Source organism: Marmota flaviventris, chromosome 6, assembly GCF_047511675.1.
Source record: "Marmota flaviventris isolate mMarFla1 chromosome 6, mMarFla1.hap1, whole genome shotgun sequence".
NCBI classification, from domain to species: domain Eukaryota; kingdom Metazoa; phylum Chordata; class Mammalia; order Rodentia; family Sciuridae; genus Marmota; species Marmota flaviventris.
The window spans coordinates 40,804,052-40,824,110 of NC_092503.1; the positions used below are offsets into that span (position 1 = coordinate 40,804,052).

A 20,059-nucleotide genomic window follows, 5' to 3' on the forward strand; every position below is an offset into this window, starting at 1 on the left:
TCAATGAGATTATCTTAGTTGCCTATGAGGTCCCTCTTTAAAAATATTCGGAGTTAATTCATAACGATAATTTTGTGGTTCCCTCTCCTGTAATTTGGATCTTGAATGTCCTCCAAAGGTCAACTACTGGGAAGAGATGGAACCATTAGCAGGTGGGGCCTAGTAGAGGGAAGCTAGGTCATTGGGGTCATGCCCTTTAACGAGGCAGCTGAACTCCAGCCCCTTCTTCTTTTTGCTTCCCAGCTGTCATGAGGTTCACTCTCCCATGTGCTCCACCCTGATGTACTGTCAATTCACAGGCCCAAAGCAACAGGGCTAAGTGCCCATGGACTAAAATCTCTCTGAGCCCAAATAAACTTTTCCTCATTTCAAGTTTATTTTCTCAAGTATTTTTTCTCAGTAATGGAAAGCTGATGAACACACTCTCAAAATGTCACTGTGCTCTTTTCATGGTCCTGGGCAGCTCCAGACCACAGGTGGAAGGAATCAAGTTTGAATTTGACTACGGTACTTATCTTTATTTCCATCCAGACTTTTTCCCCTTACCTCTTCCAAGTGCTGCCTCACTTCAAAAAGAAGAGCCATGGCCTTCTCACAAACTTTCTATTCCTTCAGGATCCTAAAGGTTAATGGCAAATTAAATGATATGGTCTTTTCTGTCTAAATCCTACTCTGAAATATATGAAAAAGTGGAAGAAAAAATAAACCTGAATAAAATCACTTGTGCCAAGATATGAGTGCTTCTTGACAGCTAATGCCTTATACTTCCCATATACAGCTTTGCAATTTTCCTAGAAACTCTAACTGGAATTCCAACAAATTTAATAAAACTAAACTGAGTGAATTGGTGTTGACAGAGACTACCAGTTAGTACAATAGAAGCAATGCACATCTTGGCTCCCAGCGCCCTGTCCTTGATCACCTTTGCTATTTTTTCTCTGTGAGTTCTCAAGGGCATCCCCAGAATCCGTTTTTTATATCAATAAAATGAAAAACATGAATGACTATTCTTTATTATTATTTTTATGAAACTTCAAAGGGGTCTACTTGGCACTTAGTAATCAGTAATCACTCAAGATTGGCTAAAATAATTATTCCTGTTGATGGGTGCTTAATAAGAAAGCCATCTGAGGATTTTTTACAGCTAATAGCAATTCCTGTTTCAACCTTTGTTTGGGCCAATATTTCTGTCTTCTAACTGCAGATTTTTGATGTTCCAAGAGTTGTCATTAATAACTCAAAATATATAGAGAGCGAATTCACTGATAATCAGCCCTACTTTTAGCCAAGGGCATGCTACTAATAGAAAGGAGAGTAAAGGAAGAGGAGAAAAATCTGTTTGGGCAACAATGTGGTGAACAATCAATAGATCTAAGTTAATCTTCTTAAAGTATCTGTGACCCTATGTTTTTTGGCAAATAATAATAGTTTTTGCTTTGTGTCAGGCATTAGCTTTGCAATTTGCTAGTACTCACTCATTTAATCCTTGTAATAATTCACTAGTTTTCACATTGAAGAAATGGAAGTACAGAGTAAAATAACTCAAAACAGAGTTAGGAGAGCAAATGGCAAAGCTAATACTTTCAAGTTGCCAGGTTCCATAGACAGGACAACAGATTAGAAACTCCAGAAGCATCTTTCTCTTATTCTGTTTTCTCTATCTCTTTACACTATCTGTCCAAGAGGTTCAAACGACTTGAACTAGCAAAAGGAAAGTGAATACATTATCTCCATTTGCAAGTTAGACACCTACCTCTATAGACACTCACATTTAAGAGAGTTCAAACCTTTCCTGCCCAGAGTACAAAAACATCTCAGGATTCACAACACAAAATGGGTTTCTAGCATGTTCTTCTTTTTATTTCCTTGAACAGAGTTAAGTTTTCAGATAGTCTCTTTTTATAGCTTTATTGTTCCTTTTTAGCCTTGTTATCTAACAGTATTAAGACTTTCTACCTATTAGGTAAAGTGGGTGCCTTGTACAAAGACAATGGCAAAAATGGGCACAGAGTCATTCTTTAATAAGCACCAAGGAGGTAGCTTTGTTGAAAGTAACTACTTGCTACAGCAAAGTACCCTAGTTTCTCCACAAATGGTTTGAATTTTTTAAATAATGAAACTATTGAGAAGTGAACCCAGTTTTACTTTAAAATACTACTGGCATATTATTCTGCTTAGTCTGGGCTCCTAAGGGTGGGGGTGGAATCCTTCTGTTGGCAAATATTCTGTCAATAACTCACACCTTGGAGATATGCATATACATATATATGTATATGCATATGATGGTGGTATAGCCAGTGTTTACTAAATAATTGTTTTACCAGTCATTATTCAATTGTTTTGCCATTTCATTTACTGCTTTCACCCACCACATAAAGTATGCACTAATTTTAATACCATTCCAGAGATACAACTGAGACTTAGAAAAATGGTGTAAAATGCCCAAGATCACACAGCTAGTGTTTAGCAGAGCTAGAATTCAAACCCAGGTGATCAGATTCCAAAATCCACCGTTCTTCAGGTTTAACTCTAGAGTTTCTGAACCTCAGCACTATTAACGTCCTGGTAATTTTATGCTGTGGGACTGTCCTATAGGGTTATTGTATGCTTTGCTGCTTGGCAGCACACCTGGCCTTTGCCCACTAGGTGCCAGTAGCTCCCTCTCTCCCAGGCCTGCCAAGTCTCCAGACATTGCCAAATGTCCTAGAGAGGACATACTGCTCCCTACCCACATTGAAAGCCACCCTTCTTTTCTCATCTTTTTTCATACTGTAACTCAATCTCATGTCATAAACCTTCAGAAAAACAATTTTAAGGCTATAATACATTTTAATGAATATTAAATTAGCACTGCACCTAAAATATTATTTTTAAAAAATTTATATTGGAGAACTTAAAACAATCAAAATTATTTGAAATACATCCCTATGAAAAATATAACACTTAAGGGTAGGATTTGTCAATAAAATAATAAGCAGGAGGTGATTTATGCTGTAAAGACTATTAACTTCATCCTTCAGAATGCATCACCATATCCCATGTGGCATACTTCAGAACATAAAATGAAGGAGACTTATATTGGCAACAAAGTTCTTTAGTGAAAGAGTTTATTTTCTTAACATATACAGATTAAGTCCACAAATTATAATTGCATGCCTTGTATCTGAAAATGAAAATAAATTAATTTAAATCAACATTTTTAAAAACCAGAAGTCTATTATTTTCATAAAATACTTAATAAATCAAAACTTACTAATGCTTTGGTTTGTTTTTGATCCTTTTAAAATATGTGCTTAAATACATGTTAAAAGCATGTGTTTTGCTATCTCCACTTAGATTATTGATCAAATACTTAAGTGTTTACTGTTTTGTTAAGCTACTTTAGGAAAGATATCAAAAGTAAGATCTGCATTCCTGAGGAAATTTAGACATAATACATACACAAAAGCCCTAAGAATAATAAAAGACATTGTAAAGAGACTAGTAAAGGATTTAATATAATTCACATTAAAATAAAATATACACACATGTACATATATCATAGTTAAAGAAGAGAGTGAAATTCATTTAATAGGCATGTTCCATATAAACAATTTGTCACAAATGTTACATTCTAAGGATTCACATCAAAAATCACAGTGTGCACAGAATAGACGCAAAATATCAGACAAAAACATCCTAGAAATGCTTATATTGTTAAACTTACAATATTTTCAAAAATTTTTTAAGGTGGGGAAAAATCTGGTACAATTTTGATTAAAAATAAACATACTCCATCTATGTGATTTTTTATTATTATTCCTTCTTATCCCCAAAATATAATTTCCTACAAAGTCTACAAAGTTTTAAAATAATAGTGTTTGGTTTGTACTTGTCAATAAACCTCTTCTCTATCCCCATAAAAATGGAATTTAACATATATCTGGCTAAATAAATCTATGAGAGGACAGTGAATTTTGTTGGGTTTACAGACAATGATATGTATTTAAGTGCTCATACTTTCTTAACTTTCCCCTTGGGTGCAATTTGTAAGTAACCTACCATTTAATAACCTACATTGGACATCATGGTTGCAATCCAGATGAATAGCGCCACAACAAAATTATCTAATGACACATGTCACCACAGTTACCACCAGATCAAACATCTCAGGAAAACATAGTCACTAAGTCTTTCAAAGTGCATAAATTCAGCACTCTTAGTTATCAGCCTTCAATTTTCTTCATTTGGGGGATTTTCCAATTGGTCTTTGGTTGTTTCTTCCTCTTTCTTTTTTTCATCTGGAAAAAAAAGATAAATTTATATTTATATATATGTAATATGATATATAATATAAAAGGTTTTATATATATATATATATATATATATATATATATATATATATATATATATATATAAAAGAGTTGTTTTTTCCTTTACCTACCCTAATCATTTTATACTTGACGAGCACATATTTTGTCTTCAATCCAGACATGAAACTATATGAAGGAGCAGGTTTGGGGATCTACTTTCTCCTAATCAATTTTCTCTTCTAGTCTATAGTTGTTAAGTGTCAGAAAGTCTCTTAAGGTGTGATTACAATCTCTATTTACAAATAGTAAACTGAAGCACAAACAGGTTAAATGACTGCCCAAAGTCATAGAGTAAGTTACAGAGTGACAACTTGGACCCAAGCCAAATGGCTCCATGAGCCACACCTTAACCACCTCCCTGTGCTACATTTTGTTTTCTCTAGGTTCTTCATACCTTTTACTCCCTTTGCATTTAGATGACTTCTCTTTCTTTCTCTCTCTCTCTCTCTCTCTCTCTCTCTCTCTCTCTCTCTCTCTCTCCTTCCTTCCTTCCTTCCTTCCTTCCTTCCTTCCTTTCTTCTTTGATACTCAGGGGCACTTGACCACTGAGCCATACCCTCAGCCCTATTTTGTATTTTATTTAGAGACAGGGTCTCACTGAATTACTTAGTAGCTTGCTGCTGCTAAGGCTGGCTTTGAACTCATGATCCTCCTGCCTCAGCCTCCCTAGCTACTGGGATTACAGGCGTGTACCACTGAAACTGACCTACATGACTCGACTTTCTACTTCACAGGAAAAATTAAACCAAAGTCATCAGATAGGAGCTCTATTGCCATTAAATCTCTAAAACCCTCTGTAATCTGCGCTTACTCGTCATGTTCTTCCTCCTATTACAGGGAAAGTATTTCTAAGCATTGGTTTTGTATTTTACCAGCACCCCGTGAAAAGTGAAAATGCAGCAAACTTGTTCATAAATTCTGAAAGCTTTCAATGGCAAGAGTAGTGCAGGTCTCTCAGGAGCCCAGTGCCCTGTGTAACTGCCCTGTTGCACACGTTTGGAGCTGGCTCTGCTCCTGCTCCTCCTACCCAGGCCTAATAACTTCATGATCCCAAACCCTTTTGCCTCATCTAGAAGTGGACTAGTGATCATCCCCTGCTTCCACCCTTTCAACCCTGCACCACTACATGTCATCTGTCTTTCCCCTTCTCTGGCTCCTTCATTTCTTCAAATCACTGCCATCGCAAACTAACAAAGACGTCTTTTCAATTTCAATTATTGCACATACCGTGTTCCCTGCCATCCTTCAAAATGTACACTCTTTTGTTCTTCCATTTGAAAATAACACTAAATCTTTATTAGTCCCTGCAAATTGCTCCTGCCAATCGGTGACATCTTTGAAGATAAAGTTGATGGACTCTATTCAGAACTTCAACTTTCATGCATCAAATATTTATTAAGCACATACTGTATGTGAAGCATAAATTCTGCTCTCAGAGAACTTCTGGTGAATGATATGGACAATAAGCAAAATCAGTAAAATGTATATTATGTGAGAAATTAAATGGCAGTAAGGATATTGAAGCAAAGGTAGGAAATAGGAGTTTTCAAGAAATGTTGGAGCTGGAGGTTGCAGTTTTACATAGGATTAGCTGGGAATGCTTCACTGGGAAGGGAGATTTGAGTAGAATTGAGAAGTTATGACAGCAGGAAGAAGAACATTTCAAGCAAAGACAATAGTGATGCCCAAGGCAGCAATGTGTAGAAAGGAACTGCCTAGTGGGACATGGTGAAGAATAAAAATCAGAAGATGGAATCCAAGAGGTAGCAGGAAGCTATATGTTATAGGCAGCTTTATGGACCAATTTCAATAGTATTTGCTGAAAGATGAAATATAAAATGTGAGACAAAGAGTGGAGAGAAGGATGATTCCAGTATTTTTTATTTCATCAACTGGAATTATAAAATTACCACTCACTGAGAAGAGGAAGATGGAAGAAAAATAGCTTTTAGGAAGAATATCTGGAGTTTGCTCTTATACCCATTAAGTTTGAGTCTGTATTAGATATGTAAACACTGATGACAACTAGACAGCTATATGAGACCATGAAGTTGAAGAGAGCTCCAGGCTAGAGGCACAAATCTGAATTATTGGAAAGATGACCATTATTCCCAAGAAACTGGATATTACAAGTGTTAGAGAAATGGTAGAGAAGATGTCCAAAGACTGAGTTCTGGTACCCTCCAACCCATTAAGAGACAGAGGTGATGAGAAAGGAGAAGCCAAGGAGAGGCAGCCAGTGAGACAGAGAGAAAACCAGGAGGGCAAAGTGTTCTGAAAGCTAAGGGAAGAAAAATGGTTCAGGGAAGAAGCAATAATCATGATATACCTGCTAAAAGATATGCAAGATGCAAAGGAAGAGTGGACCACTGATTTTAGCAGAGACAATGTCGTTTATGAGCTTGAAATAGCAGTTGGGTGGTTAATACAATTAAGCCTAATTGTATTAGGCTTAGAGAAAGAATTGGGCGAAGAACATCGGGAGGCACAAAAGCAGACAGCCTTTCAAAGAATTTTACTATAAACAAAACCAGAAATGGGATAATAGTTGCAAAAAGAATCAGGATCAAGAGAGAGTCCGAGTCTTAGCTGTCACACTCACTTGCCTTTTGAAAAAAAAAAATGGCTGGTGCTTAATAAGTGTTCATTGAAAGAACTCCCTCAGGAAAACAGACTTGACAGGAAATGGTACTCTAGGCCCATATGAAATATAAATTGTCAGATTATTCCTAGAATGATTTAAGCAACATTTGCTATCTCTGGTTCTGAGCAAACTACTTAGAAAGCATTATGACTTTCTAAGAAGAAATGTCAGTTCTGTTAATATTCTTGTTCCAGAGAATACTGACTATTCTCTAAGTCAAATAAGTAAATTATACTCTTGTTCATAAAGAATATTATTTTTATCTAATTTGAGTGATAGTGATATGAAGGCCCCTGAAGAAGTTCTCCTTCTGTGAAATGAACTAGAAACTCATGATACTGGTTAGATGCGGACTAGCAGGATAGTTGACAATCTAGTATCTTGTTCAGGTTGTCAGCTAAAAATACGAAACATGGTTCCAAATGCCTTCTTTACCAGTCTCACTTTTTGCATTGAATTATGAAAGCACATGCTTAGAAGTATATTCAAAGATGACTGGAGATAAAACAAAATACCAAACTACTCAAAGAGGCTATAATTGTTCTTAACTGTGTATTTGATGTTAATGAAAGAAAAAGAGTAGTCAAACAAAATAGTTGTTTTGCATATAATATTATGCACTTCCAAGGATAGTTACTGTTATTGTTCTGTAGTCGTGAAATGCTTTTAACATATTTCTTCAACATAATTTCTCTAAGTCTTAAACATCAAACTCTCCATTTAAACTTGTTCCACTCATTTCAAATGTGAATAAACTTATTGAACACTTGTTTCTCATTCTCATGCTCCTAATGAATAATAACTTTGGGAAAAGTAAGAAAATCTTGCCTCCTAAATTATCTGGGTTGATTCTATTCTCCAGAATCCTAGCTCTGAAAACAAACAAAAAAAATTATATTTATGTAAGTGGTAACCTGTATAATTTTATATAAAAATTATTTGCTTAATCCAATGATGTATCTTTTAGGTACTTGAACTATTTACTGAGTTATGCTTTTAATAAAATAGGTTAAGATAAATCAGAATTATCCACTTTTTTTTCTATTTTTATCCCTGTTTTTAACTCTTCTTTGTGTCAATTGCTTTTACCACCCCTTGTTAGATCATGACCTGTAGTGCAATGCTTTCAGAGTACCTCACAGAACAATAATTCTGTAAGATGCTTCTTCAAAGATGGTCAAGGAAATGAGGCAAAGAGGCTGCTTGTCCCATCCTTACTGTGTTATAGGCACAAGTGCATGTTAAAATCTCTGCAGTGAAAACTCATAAAAATCCTTGTTTTTATTTATTCTGAGAAGGGTAAAACACCAATCATGGCTAAGCCAGCAATTCCAAATTTATTTGACCACAGCATAATTTTTGTATGTGATATATTAACATCCAAGAGAATTTCCATGAGAAAAGTTGATACAATAGGAAAGGCGATGGCCTTAGAAACAGAGTTTCTACCGTCACCTAATTGTGAGTTTGGGCAAGCCACTGAACTTGCTTGAAGGGTTAATCAATAGAGAAATGGATAAATAAAATGTGGTGTATATACACAATGGAGTTCTACTCAGTCACAAAGAAGAATGAAATCATATCATTTTCTGGTAAATGGATGCAAATGGAAAACAAGCATCATGCTGAGTAAAATAAGACAGACTCAGGAAATCCAGGGTTGAGTGTTTTCTCTCATCTCTAGAAACTATAGAGAAAAACAGAATTTAAAAAGGGGCAGGGAAGATCTCATAAAAACACAAGGGAGGCCAGTAGAGTTGAGGTAGCAATCAAGGTGAAGGGAGGAAGAGAGGAAAAGGGAAAGAACAGGAATAAAATTGACCAAATTGTGCTATATGCATGTATGAATATGTCACAATGAACTCCACTTTTATGTGTAATTGCAATTCACCAATTATATATATATATATATATATATATATATATATATATATTTATATTTATATATATATATATATATATATTTATATATATGTGTAATATATTATATATAAATATATGATATAATATATATTATATATAATGTGTAATATATATATATAAATGTGTAATATATTATATATATATGGATATATGGAAAGAAGAATATAGAAAGGGGAACAGGAGGAAGGGGATGGAGGAGAGGAGGCAAAGGAAATTACTGGGGAATTAATTGGAGCAAATATGAATATGTATAATTATAATGCACTAATAAAAGCATAAAAGGGAGGACTTTCTAAGTTTCCTTCTCGTTTTTACTTTATTTTCCCATATGTATTGAAAGATAATGTACTCCCATGAAAGATAATCTATTCCTTTGGGTAATTTCATTTGCACACTCTCCTCTATTGTATAAAATATATTTTGACAATTACATGGTCAAGTACTCAAAAATATACATATCTTAAATGGTTTTCTCTGGACTTCATATCCAATTGCTTACTCAATATGGCCATTTAGAATTGTCATAGGCATCTCCACCACATCCAATTCATTAGCAAGTCTGCCTATAAAACCTATTCCTAACCCACCCACCTCTCTCCATCATTACTATCTATTTTGAGCCATCATCTCTAATTGGACTATACAACAATATCTCCTTGAGTAAAGATTAGCAAAAATGCTTTCTCCTACTCTAAGGACAAACTTGACTCGGGATTAATTTTCTAACTCTGTTACCCAGGAAACCATACTAAGGTACAATGTCAGCCTGGTTCTAAACTTATGATAAATATGACTCAAATGGTAAAATACATCTGTATTAAGAAAATCTAGATATGAACTCTAGATGCCTCATAGGAAACCATAGCACTGGGCTTCCCTGTGGACAGTGACTCTCATAAATGAGCATGTCTTTAGCTGGGAAGTAGAGAGCAGTGTTCAAGGACTTGTTGGAGTATTAGCTCATGGGAGACTCAGCTTCTAGCCCATTGCTCCTATTGACCATGTCTCTTTGCAGCTGAGTTTTCACTTCATGAGGAGGAGACACAAGAGATGAATTCCCAGGTCTGCCATATGAATTCCTATAAGGGCTTCCGAATTAGAAGATTACATGATACTTCCCTGCTTGCCTGCTGAAGCTTCTTTACCGGGACACCTCTGAGTAGAATGGTGCCAATGTGTTCTTGCAAGTCTAAATGTTTAATTTGGCCTGAAAAGATTTCCTAATGAGGATTGCTTCACTGATCCCACTATTTCAATTATTGCTTCCCTACAATCCATTTTCCACATAACAGAGTAAATATTTTAAAACACCAAATGAGATTTCACTCCCCCATTTGAAATCCTCCCACTCAAAAATGAAAGTTTATTTCTTTACCCAAATTTCTAAAATCCCACAAGATCTACCCCTGGCTAATCTCTCCAAAGTCATCCTGTAGAACCTTCCCCATCATGTGCTTCCCTCAAGCCATGGTTGACCAGTTCTTATTTTTTGACAACATTCATTTGGTTCCACCCTATGAGCATTTTACCAGCTGCTCCTTCTGCAGAGTGTACCTCTTACCTCCTGTCTTCTGGTGGCAGGATTATTCAGTTATTCAAAATATAGAGTTGTTCTTCAGACTTTAGAGAGGGTTTCCCTAATTTCTCAATCTAAAACAGTCACCCAGTAACTGTACCACACCATCCTAATTTAGTTCTTTGACTCTTAATTTATATATTTCTTTATTCATAATCTAAGTCTCCTGTTGCAATATAAGATGTAAGACAGCAGGAGTTTATGACTGTCTTACTCACTTCTATATCTCCAGCTCTTAGAATGTCTAGCATGTAGTAGGTACTAAGATGAATGATGGATCAAATAAATAGTAAGAGTGGAGGTAAGAAAAGGCATTTTGAGACTTTCTAGTTTTCTGGGATGCCACCCTCTGTCACTTCGTGCTGATTTGTTATAAGGCATCATTGTCCTCCTGTGAGGTTTACCAAGTTGTAAGAGGTAGATTACTATAGATAATGAGGAACCCAGGGCCTCATGCATGCCAAGCAAGTGCTCTAACATTAAGTTCATCCCCAGTTCTACTCTTTATCCACACATTTAAGTGAAGGGCTTCTTCTAATACTTTTATTGAAAATACATGTTATAGTTTAGATATTAGGTATCCCCCAAAAGCTCATTTGTGAGAAAATACAAGAAGGTTTAGAGGTGAAATGATTGGGTTCTGAGAGCCTGAACCCCAACAGTCAATTAATTCCCTGGCAGGGATTAACTGAGTGGTAACTATGGGCAGGTAGGGTATGAATGGAGGAGATGTGTGGATGGAGTTGTATTGGGGTTTATACTTTGTCCATGAAGGGAGGTGTGCTCTCACTCTCTCCTTCCTGGTGTCATGTCCCCAGATGCTTTCCTCTACTACACTCTTCTGCCATGATGTTCTGCCTCATCTCAAGCCCCCTTTCTATGGACTAAGACCTCTGAAACTGTGAGCCCCTAAATAAACTTTTCTTCCTTAAAATTGCTTTTGTCGGGTCTTTTGGTCATAGCAATGAAAAAGCTGACTAAAACAATATCCTTTTTATTTTCAAAAGCCTAAACTCAGGAAGCAATAGGAACTGTATGCAAATAATAAGGAAAAAGATCCCAGATTTTCCTTCTTTGCTTTGACAGCTCACTGTTTTCTTAACTTGTTCTACTAGTTGAAAAATGATCACTTTTTATCCAAAGATTCGCCTTAAAAATTTCATCTGGAATTAATAATAAACTTCTTCAGTAGAAGGAGTGGAAGGACTGTAGAATATTACAATGAAGCAGAAGCTTCCAGAATGATTGGCTAAGGAATGGGAGAAAGAAAATTATTTCATTTCTGAGTGCTTCTCAATCAATTTTGTATGTTCCTTAAAGGGAATATCATTTTTGTTCAACTCTATTTCTGTTAGATCTATGTATGATCACATACATTCAATAAAGAAATAGAATATTATTTTCCCATATATACTATTAAATGAAAAGATGAAATTTTTGTCTTCTTTCAGAAAGCCAGAAAAATCTACTTAGCTTTAAACAAGACCTGAGAGGTTTTAGAAAACAAAAACAAACAAACAAAAAACAAAACAAAACAAAAGCCAGGAGTACTGCTGATTTTGCAAGGATTACGAGCACTACCTTCTTTCATGGAGAGGGCCTCCAGTTTGAGGGGCAAATCAGAGGTTCCGCCAGTGGCAGCTGAACTCTGGATGTCTGGTAAGGCATTGCGGCGGCCTGTCCTCGCTGAAGATGCAAAATTGGTGACCACAGACTCCACATCAGTCATTTTTGATGAATCTGTCCTCATAGCAACATCTACAAATAGAATAAACACAACAAGAAGAAGATGAGCCTGTTCAGACAGCAATGTTCACCACAGTGGTCCAAAGGCATGGCTAGATCAAAAACAAAATGAGCCAGCAGATCTAAGCACCACTTACACCCTCAGCTACGGCTACCACTTTGGTCCTGGAGCTTCCATTTGCTGAATAGAGCAGGAAGTCCTCTGCAGGAGCCAGATTACTATAAATAACTCCTGAGCTGAATGAGCCACTTGGAACATTAGGGTGCAGTAGGCCCTGCCTTTTGTTCTGCTTTTCTATGGATGGATCAGCCAAACCAGGGCTTGGAAGGAAATGAAACTGATTTGTTTGGCTGCTCTCAGAGAGACTCTGCCTGCCAGTATTTACTTGTGGTGCTTGTTTAGGCTGAAACCAAATCACTATAATTGTGGGAGTAAACAAAACAGGCTCTTTTCTTACTCTTTGAAAATAAGAAATTCTACTTTCTCTCAAAAGGCTCTTTCTCACAGAGAGCTGTGTACTTCCATCTGTTCTGGCCTTGAAGCCAGTTTTCAATAGATTCATGTTTATGTTAGAGAGAGTTAGGACCTCTTTTACTCTGTCTTGCCCTCAAGTGGACATGGTAATTGCTAGTACTTTTCTCAACATCCATTATTTTCCTGGGAATTGTCCCCAAGAAAGAATTCTCAAGAGATCAACATGAGTACAAGGAGGGAGGGAGGTGTTATGGCACATTCAAAACTGATCCTCTTTCACATGTTTTTCCTCAAAAAAAGTTTTCCTAAAAAGTTAACTTGGAATAGTATTTCAAAAGCAAAAGCATTTTTAAAGAAATTATCATATGTTATATTTTTAGCCAGGCACTGAGAGCACAGAGGTATGATATACTATCCATCTCTAGGTTCATTTGCACTCTTAAAGGGGAAAAAGAAGGCATGTGTGGGAGGAAAGGTTACATCTGTTCACAAAACGGCCTAAGGATCAAGAAAGGATGGAGTTCAGCATTTGTGGAATTTAGGAATATGTGATTCCTAGCCTACACAAAGGAAACCAATCTTTTCACAGTAGTTGGAAGGGAGTCCTTTCCAAATAGCTACCTTCAGAAAATGCTAGAAACAAAGTGATGTAGTGATAAAAACATGATGCATTTGATCCAAAGCACCTAAAAAAATGTATACTGAGCTTAGCATCGTCCTCAAGAAGCCAGGAGTATCCTGAAAATGACCAAGAAAAGAGGCAGTCCATTACTACTCTAGATGTTGTCTTCTTTTTCCAAGTATCATTCAGACACAATCTCAGAATCCATTAGATTTTGAATTGTTTGATACTTGCCAACTGTCCAGCATGAACAAATAGATTGGAGTAATGTAAAGAGCACTGGGCGGTTAGTCAAAAAGAATTCACTCCATTATACACTTGTAAGGTAACAGTGGTCAGGCCATTTAATTTATACAAGTCACACTTTTTTTCCCCTATATATATTAGGCATAACAATTAGCCTTTATGGCTCTAAGGATTCTGCTAAAAAACAGATGAGATAAGATAATATGAACTCTTTGTAACTATAAAAATGTTTAACGTGTTTGATTTTTGACATGATTATTTACATTTTACTACATTCTTTTTATTCTGTAACCCTTCTTTTTTGGGGAGTACCAAGGATTGAACTCAGGGGAACCACTTGACCACCAAGTCACATCTCCAGCCCTATTTTGTATTTTATTTAGAGACAGGGTCTCACTGATTTGCTTAGCACTTCAATTTTGCTGAGGTGGGCTTTGAACTCACAATTATCCTGCCTGAGCCTCCTGAGCTGCTAGGATTACAGGTGTATTGTGCAATCCTTTTATGGATGCTATTTAATCTTAACAATAAGAATCTTCCTACTAGAGACCTTGAGTTATTTTAAGAGGGAAACCAGCATTTTTTCAATACTGCATGAACACTTATATTATCTATTATCTGATTTAAACCTCCCAATAATTCTATGAAGTATAAAATATGACCCTCACTTTGTAGCTGTAAAAACTAGGGCTCAGAGAGGTTAAATGGTTCACTTAAAGTTGCATAGCTGCTTATCTGGCATTAATGGCTACAAATCCAGTTTCAATTCACTCTGAAAGAAAAATAACATGGATTATCAAGAAATGATCTTCCAAATCCCTGTGATATATGCAACTAGTCATATGTACAGCTCCTTTAGTATTGTGCTTTTCATTGACTTTTATAGGAAAAAGTTGTTGTTGTTGTTGTTTGTTTTTTTTTTTTTTTTTTTGTGTGTGTGTGTGTGTGTGTGTTTAATTACGGGGGATATGGAGAGAAAGAGAGATAAGTTTCTAAATTACTACCATTTCACATGTTCTTCTCTATCTTATTAACTTGTGAGCCCCTGTAGCCATGATACTTGAATTTTAATTAAGATTTCTTCTCTATGGCTTCCGACAAATGACTGACAGTGGTTTGGAAGCAGACTCCATATTTAGGCTCCACTCTGTCCTCAGTTAACACCACATGGTACATTATAGCCTTGAGCAAGTGTTTATATATGTGAAGAATCTCCCTGTGTAACTCCAAACAAGTTAACCATGATAAGCCTGGAAAAGCAGTGTGATAACTCAAAGTCCAAAATCTTAAAACTGAAGACAGCAATGTAACAGTGGTCCACTTTATGCTTTGAATATAACCGTTACTGCTCTGCCACTGCAATTTATTTTTACCTTTCTTCTTCATCCTAGGCAGAGGTATCTGTCCCTGAGTACACACCCACCATAGTAATCTGAAGTAATCCAGACTTTGGGGATGGCACCAGAAGATCCCAGAATTGACTATCTCCCAAATGAGCAAGTGAATACAACTCCAACAGAGAACACATGGACTGTTGCCTTTGAGTCACCTCTTTAAAAGCCCCCTGTTCCTGCTGATGGACACAATCACAACCCCTGGGACTGAAGTCCCCTATGTTTCTCCTTTGCTAGCAAAGCAATAAACCTTCTTTTTACTTTTTTCTCAAAACTGTGTTTTTGGTATTCAATTGGTACCAGGGACAAGGATAGAGCTTTACCAATAGCAACAGATATAAAAAAAATTAAGATGTACTATTTTAAATATTTAAATGCTGTATATATGAAATAAAAAAGTCAATTCCTTGAGCAAGATGCAAGTTAAAGGAATATAATCTTATATTGAAAAAGAGCTTCTAATTCTCTTTGTATTTTGTACATTGGATATACAAATTTCAATTTGTATAGTGTAATTCTTAACTGGGATATTTAAATTTCTTGATAAGAAGGTTTATTAAAGCATTGAAAATAATGTGAAAGTTCAATAGGAAAAGAATGTGAATGAACTACATATACTGTGCTATAGAATTTTATACAGCCAAGTTAAAAAAAAAATGTGTTAGATCTACCTATGGAGTTGTGTCCATGACACACTGTGAACTAAAACAAATTTATAAAGAAATATTTACAGTGCAAGGAAAAAATGAGAAAAGAAATTAATGTAATGTGATCTCAATTTTGTTTAAAGAATAAAAGTCCTATTTGTGAATGATAAATAAAACAAGGAGAATATGAATGAATTTCTTGTACCTTTTATGCATTTTGACTTATAATCATGAACACATCTTTTGTAATATAAAAATATTTAAGATATTCACTGGTAAAAATTGTGAGTAAACAGAAAATCTAGTACAGTAAGGCTCTAACAAAATATTTTGACAGTTTAAGCCAACAACAGCACTTCTATAGGTGAAAGTCTCTCCCTCCCTTCAATAGCCATCTTACTTGTGTGCTGTTATTTTCCTATACAAAACTTGTTGTGAATGCTTTCAGTTTTATAAAGGTGATGCAAATATAGAGACTATTTTTTTTTCCAATGTTTTGTGACATTTGAAACCTATAACCCATAGAAGTACAAGGGAACACTATTAAGAAAATTGAAGAGAGAGTAATTTCCAGGCTCTTTTAATTTTCTGGGCTGAAAAAGGTAATCATGTATATGCTTGCTAATGAAGGCAGCTGACTCACTAGCAACACTTCCTCTTTTCTTTCACAAGATTAGCAGAGGAATCTGGATGAATTCTGTTTTGTCAAGGGTGGCTGCTCATGGGAGCTGGAACAATTGGACACTTGGGGATTTCACAGAAGTCCTGTCATTCCCACAGCAAGGTAATGTAATCTACATTGCCTAGGACACACTCCATCTGCATTAAAAACACAGGTTTCAGGATGCCTTAACAAAAGACCATTACATAGCCATTACTACGCATATGCCAACCTCTTTGCAGTCCCTGAAACATGTTAAATGCAGCACCAGCACAGGTGAAGAGGACAAGAATGTTCAAGCTCAACAAAGTACTGGAGATACACATATCCATGTAGGTGGATATGGATAAGGATATCAGATCACTAGTCAGCTCCCAGTGGGCTCAAGAAAAGAGTGTGTCAGTATGCTGCAAGCATAGCTATAACAAAGGGAAGTTTTTGCAGTCTCCCAATTGAGGCAACCCATTTCCATAGCTCATATACATGCTTTCCTCTAATGTCCTTACTTGAAGCCAAGACTGCAAAGAGGCAAGCCTGCAAGGACATGACTACCTTCATTTCTCATCTCATCTCCCACAGTGAAATCACTAACTGTAGTAAGACTTCAAATAAACTTCTTACCTACTAAATTTGTCTCTAGCAGGCTATTTGAAAAAAGAAAAAAAAACTTAGAATAACAAAAAGAAAAAAAAAAAAGAAGAAACATGTATTTGTGGAAAGTCAGTGCTTTTCTTGGTCAAAGACAGAGAAAGATAGGCAGACAGTGGTCTCAGATGATAACTAGAGGACTGATGGTATAGCTTAGTGGTAAAACCCAGGCTTAGCATGTGCAAGGCTCTGAGTTCAATCCATTCAATCCACAGGGTCAAAAAAAGGGAGGGGGGGAGAAAGGAGGGAGGGAGGGAGGGAATGAAGGAGAGAGAGGGAGGGAAGGAGAGAAGAAAATCAGATGCCTATCTGTAGCTCTTCAGCTCTTAATATCTTAACACCTTATGCTGGATGTGTTCTCTGCCTAAGGATCATAATTTTGTATGATTTTGTGTTTCAGAATATCTACAACTCTTCTAAACACAGTGAAAGGACTAGAACAGTTGCATCTTTATGTGTCAACATAATCAGATGTATTTATCCATCTAGTCAACATCGATGGAAATCCTAATAAATTATTAAGTGCGGAGTCCTATGCTTGGCCCACAAATTACAAAGTAAGATGAAATTTAACCTGTTCTTTCCAGTTACTTTTCTTGACCTGCAATTCCAATTCCCAGTCTTTAGAAATAAGTAAAATGTCCACTCCTAAAATGTGAATCTTTAACACATATCCAATTCAACTAAATAGCAGGACCATTTTAGGCTAAATAGAGATCATAACAAATATACATGTGCATAAAAGTATTATTTATAATTTAGAGACATAGCTCTTTAAAATTTCTCAATATATAGTATTTCTGAGCTTCTACTATAAGCCAAAAGGAATTTTATATTTTGTTTGCTAATACACATAACTTTTTCATGCTTAGGTTCTTGCTCAATGTTTACATAGGCAGATTCTCAGCATACGATGGTGGTAACATTGAAGTAATTTTCCCACAGACAATTTTTGACCATTTAGACATATAAAATTCAAAATGCAAGATCAAATTGGTTTTCTTGTGTTCTTCCAGAGGAAGCATTACACAAATGTGAATACATTTCCAGCACAAAGATACTCAGATGAGGATGAGAGCACTTAGGATAATTATATGGACTTATAAGTATTAGGAGAAAGAAAAGTAACTGCAATATACCATGTAGCCCCCTTGTTTAGTGTGGTGGTGGCAGTGGGGAATCACTTTTAACTCATCACCCTATATATACTCAATATATACTCTCCATCAAGAATTTCAGGGAGATGTTTGCTATACAATTTCCTCCAACCCTTTCAGCTTCCCAAAGAATCATTAACTTCTTGCTGTAGGATTTCAAATTTGAAAGGTTCAACCTTCCAGAGGCAGATGCTTACTTAAGCAATGCATCAATATAATATAGCCAGTTGATTTCAAACAGTTCTTCCTAAATTCAGGCAGTACTCTTTCTGCTATGACCATTATTCCTTTTGTTCCCTTTCATAATAAAAGAAAACTTTTACCCAGAGGGAAATAATGAAATTCACTGTACATCAACATGTTTTCCCAAAAACCAAACAGATTTCCTTTTAAATAAACATCTGTTTTCTTCCTCCATTATCAGGGTTTGAATCCAGAGGCTTGCACATTTAATACATGATCCTTAATGGGGTTGGTGTATGCATGTGTGTGCATCTCTATGTGTGCTATATGTGATGGGTGGTCACCAGAACAGACAGTGATATTTTCACTTCTCTTTTAGATTAGTGTAATTCTAAGTGGTTGTAAACCACAGCAGAGCATCCCTCTTATGTTACATATTTAGGGCCTTTCACCTCTCACTTTTTTATTTCCCTTTTCAAAGTCATCCAAAATGAGAGGACTTAGCATGTATTATAAGGAACCAAACTCATTCTTTTTTTCCCACCTTACCTCAAACCCTGTCTATGCTTCTTCATTTTTCATTTATTTCTCATTGTTAATTTCTATTTAATGACTCAAATGTTGGTTGTGTTCTTTTTTATTAAGATACTAGAGCTTGCTGTAAGAAGTACCTGGGTTTAATTAAAAATACTTATTTAACACAAATTCTGCCAAAACACCACACTAGTTACCTTGGAATCTGGCACAGTGAGTCAGAGAATTCACATGCCTTAACTGGATCTGTGAAGGATACACACAAGGCAGCTTCACCACATGTACAGAGAAGGGAGTGATTCATTCCAAAATAGATATTTGAACTGGGCTTCATGGGGAATATGGCATTTGAGTGGGTCTCAGAGCATGAATAAGGAAATTTCAGTGAGAGGCTGCCCTCAGACTATCCATCACTTATCTTTTTCCAACTGCTTCTGTACATGAAATATTCCTACATTTCAAAAGGGGTACAAAGCCACTTTTAAGAACAACAATAAAAAAAAGCTCCAGAACTGAGTTTGTACATGTGGGAAAACAACACAGTTTTGAAGTTCCTGTATTCTTCCTTTCTTGCACAAATGAAACCTGCCTGTATGAAGCCTAAGAAGTTGGTTCCCTTTCTAATGGGAGAGGTGATTTTAAAATGTCAAATGACTGTTGATGATATCAGTAGAAAGGAGAGAAGGGGAAGTTAACTCTGACTAACATGATCACCGTAGAAAAGGCTTTGCTACTTTTTTTTTTTTTTTATGATAGGAACATAGTTGTTTCAAAAGTCAATAAATAAATGTTGAATGAATAACTGATACCTACCAATTTCATTATTAATATTCATAGTAATGACCGAAAGGCACCAAAGAATAAAATAAATAATCATTATGATTTATATGTGAGATGTCCCCAACAGCTCCTATATTAATGCATGAATATTCTGAGCTGAAATCATTACAATGTGGGAGATATAATCTAATCAGTTCATCCTAGTTTGAATACACTTGGGGTGGTGAGATGGGGCATGGCTGAAGGAGAACGGTCACTAAGGGCATTCACTGGTAGGGTTCATTTTTCCTGTGTCCTCTTCTCCTTTCTCTTTCTGCTTTTTGACCACTATAAGGTTACTATAAGCACTCCTCCACTATGGTGTTTTGCTTCATCTTAGACCTAAAGCAATGGAGTTGGCCTCTCATGGACTAATCCTCCAAAACCATGAACCAAGATAAAGGATTACTCCTTTAGGTTGTTTTTGTCAGT

General features: G+C 36.0%; 1 protein-coding gene across 4 annotated transcripts in view; it reads right to left on the minus strand.

Moving 5' to 3' along the window:
* Positions 1–3,115: 3,115 nt before the first annotated feature.
* Positions 3,116–20,059, minus strand: part of Pkib (cAMP-dependent protein kinase inhibitor beta) — a 108,053-nt gene continuing 91,109 nt past the window's right edge. For 3 of the 4 annotated variants that reach the window (XM_027953029.2, XM_027953030.2, XM_071613877.1), the window contains 2 exons: positions 12,077–12,253; positions 3,116–4,280 (listed from right to left, as the gene is read on the minus strand). In XM_027953029.2, coding sequence (XP_027808830.1) covers positions 4,213–4,280; positions 12,077–12,245 — 237 coding nt within the window. In that variant the 5' untranslated portion in view covers positions 12,246–12,253 and the 3' untranslated portion in view covers positions 3,116–4,212. Of the gene's footprint in view, positions 4,281–12,076; positions 12,254–12,378; positions 12,453–20,059 lie in introns of those variants that run through there. The other variant, XM_071613876.1, reaches the window with a different exon arrangement.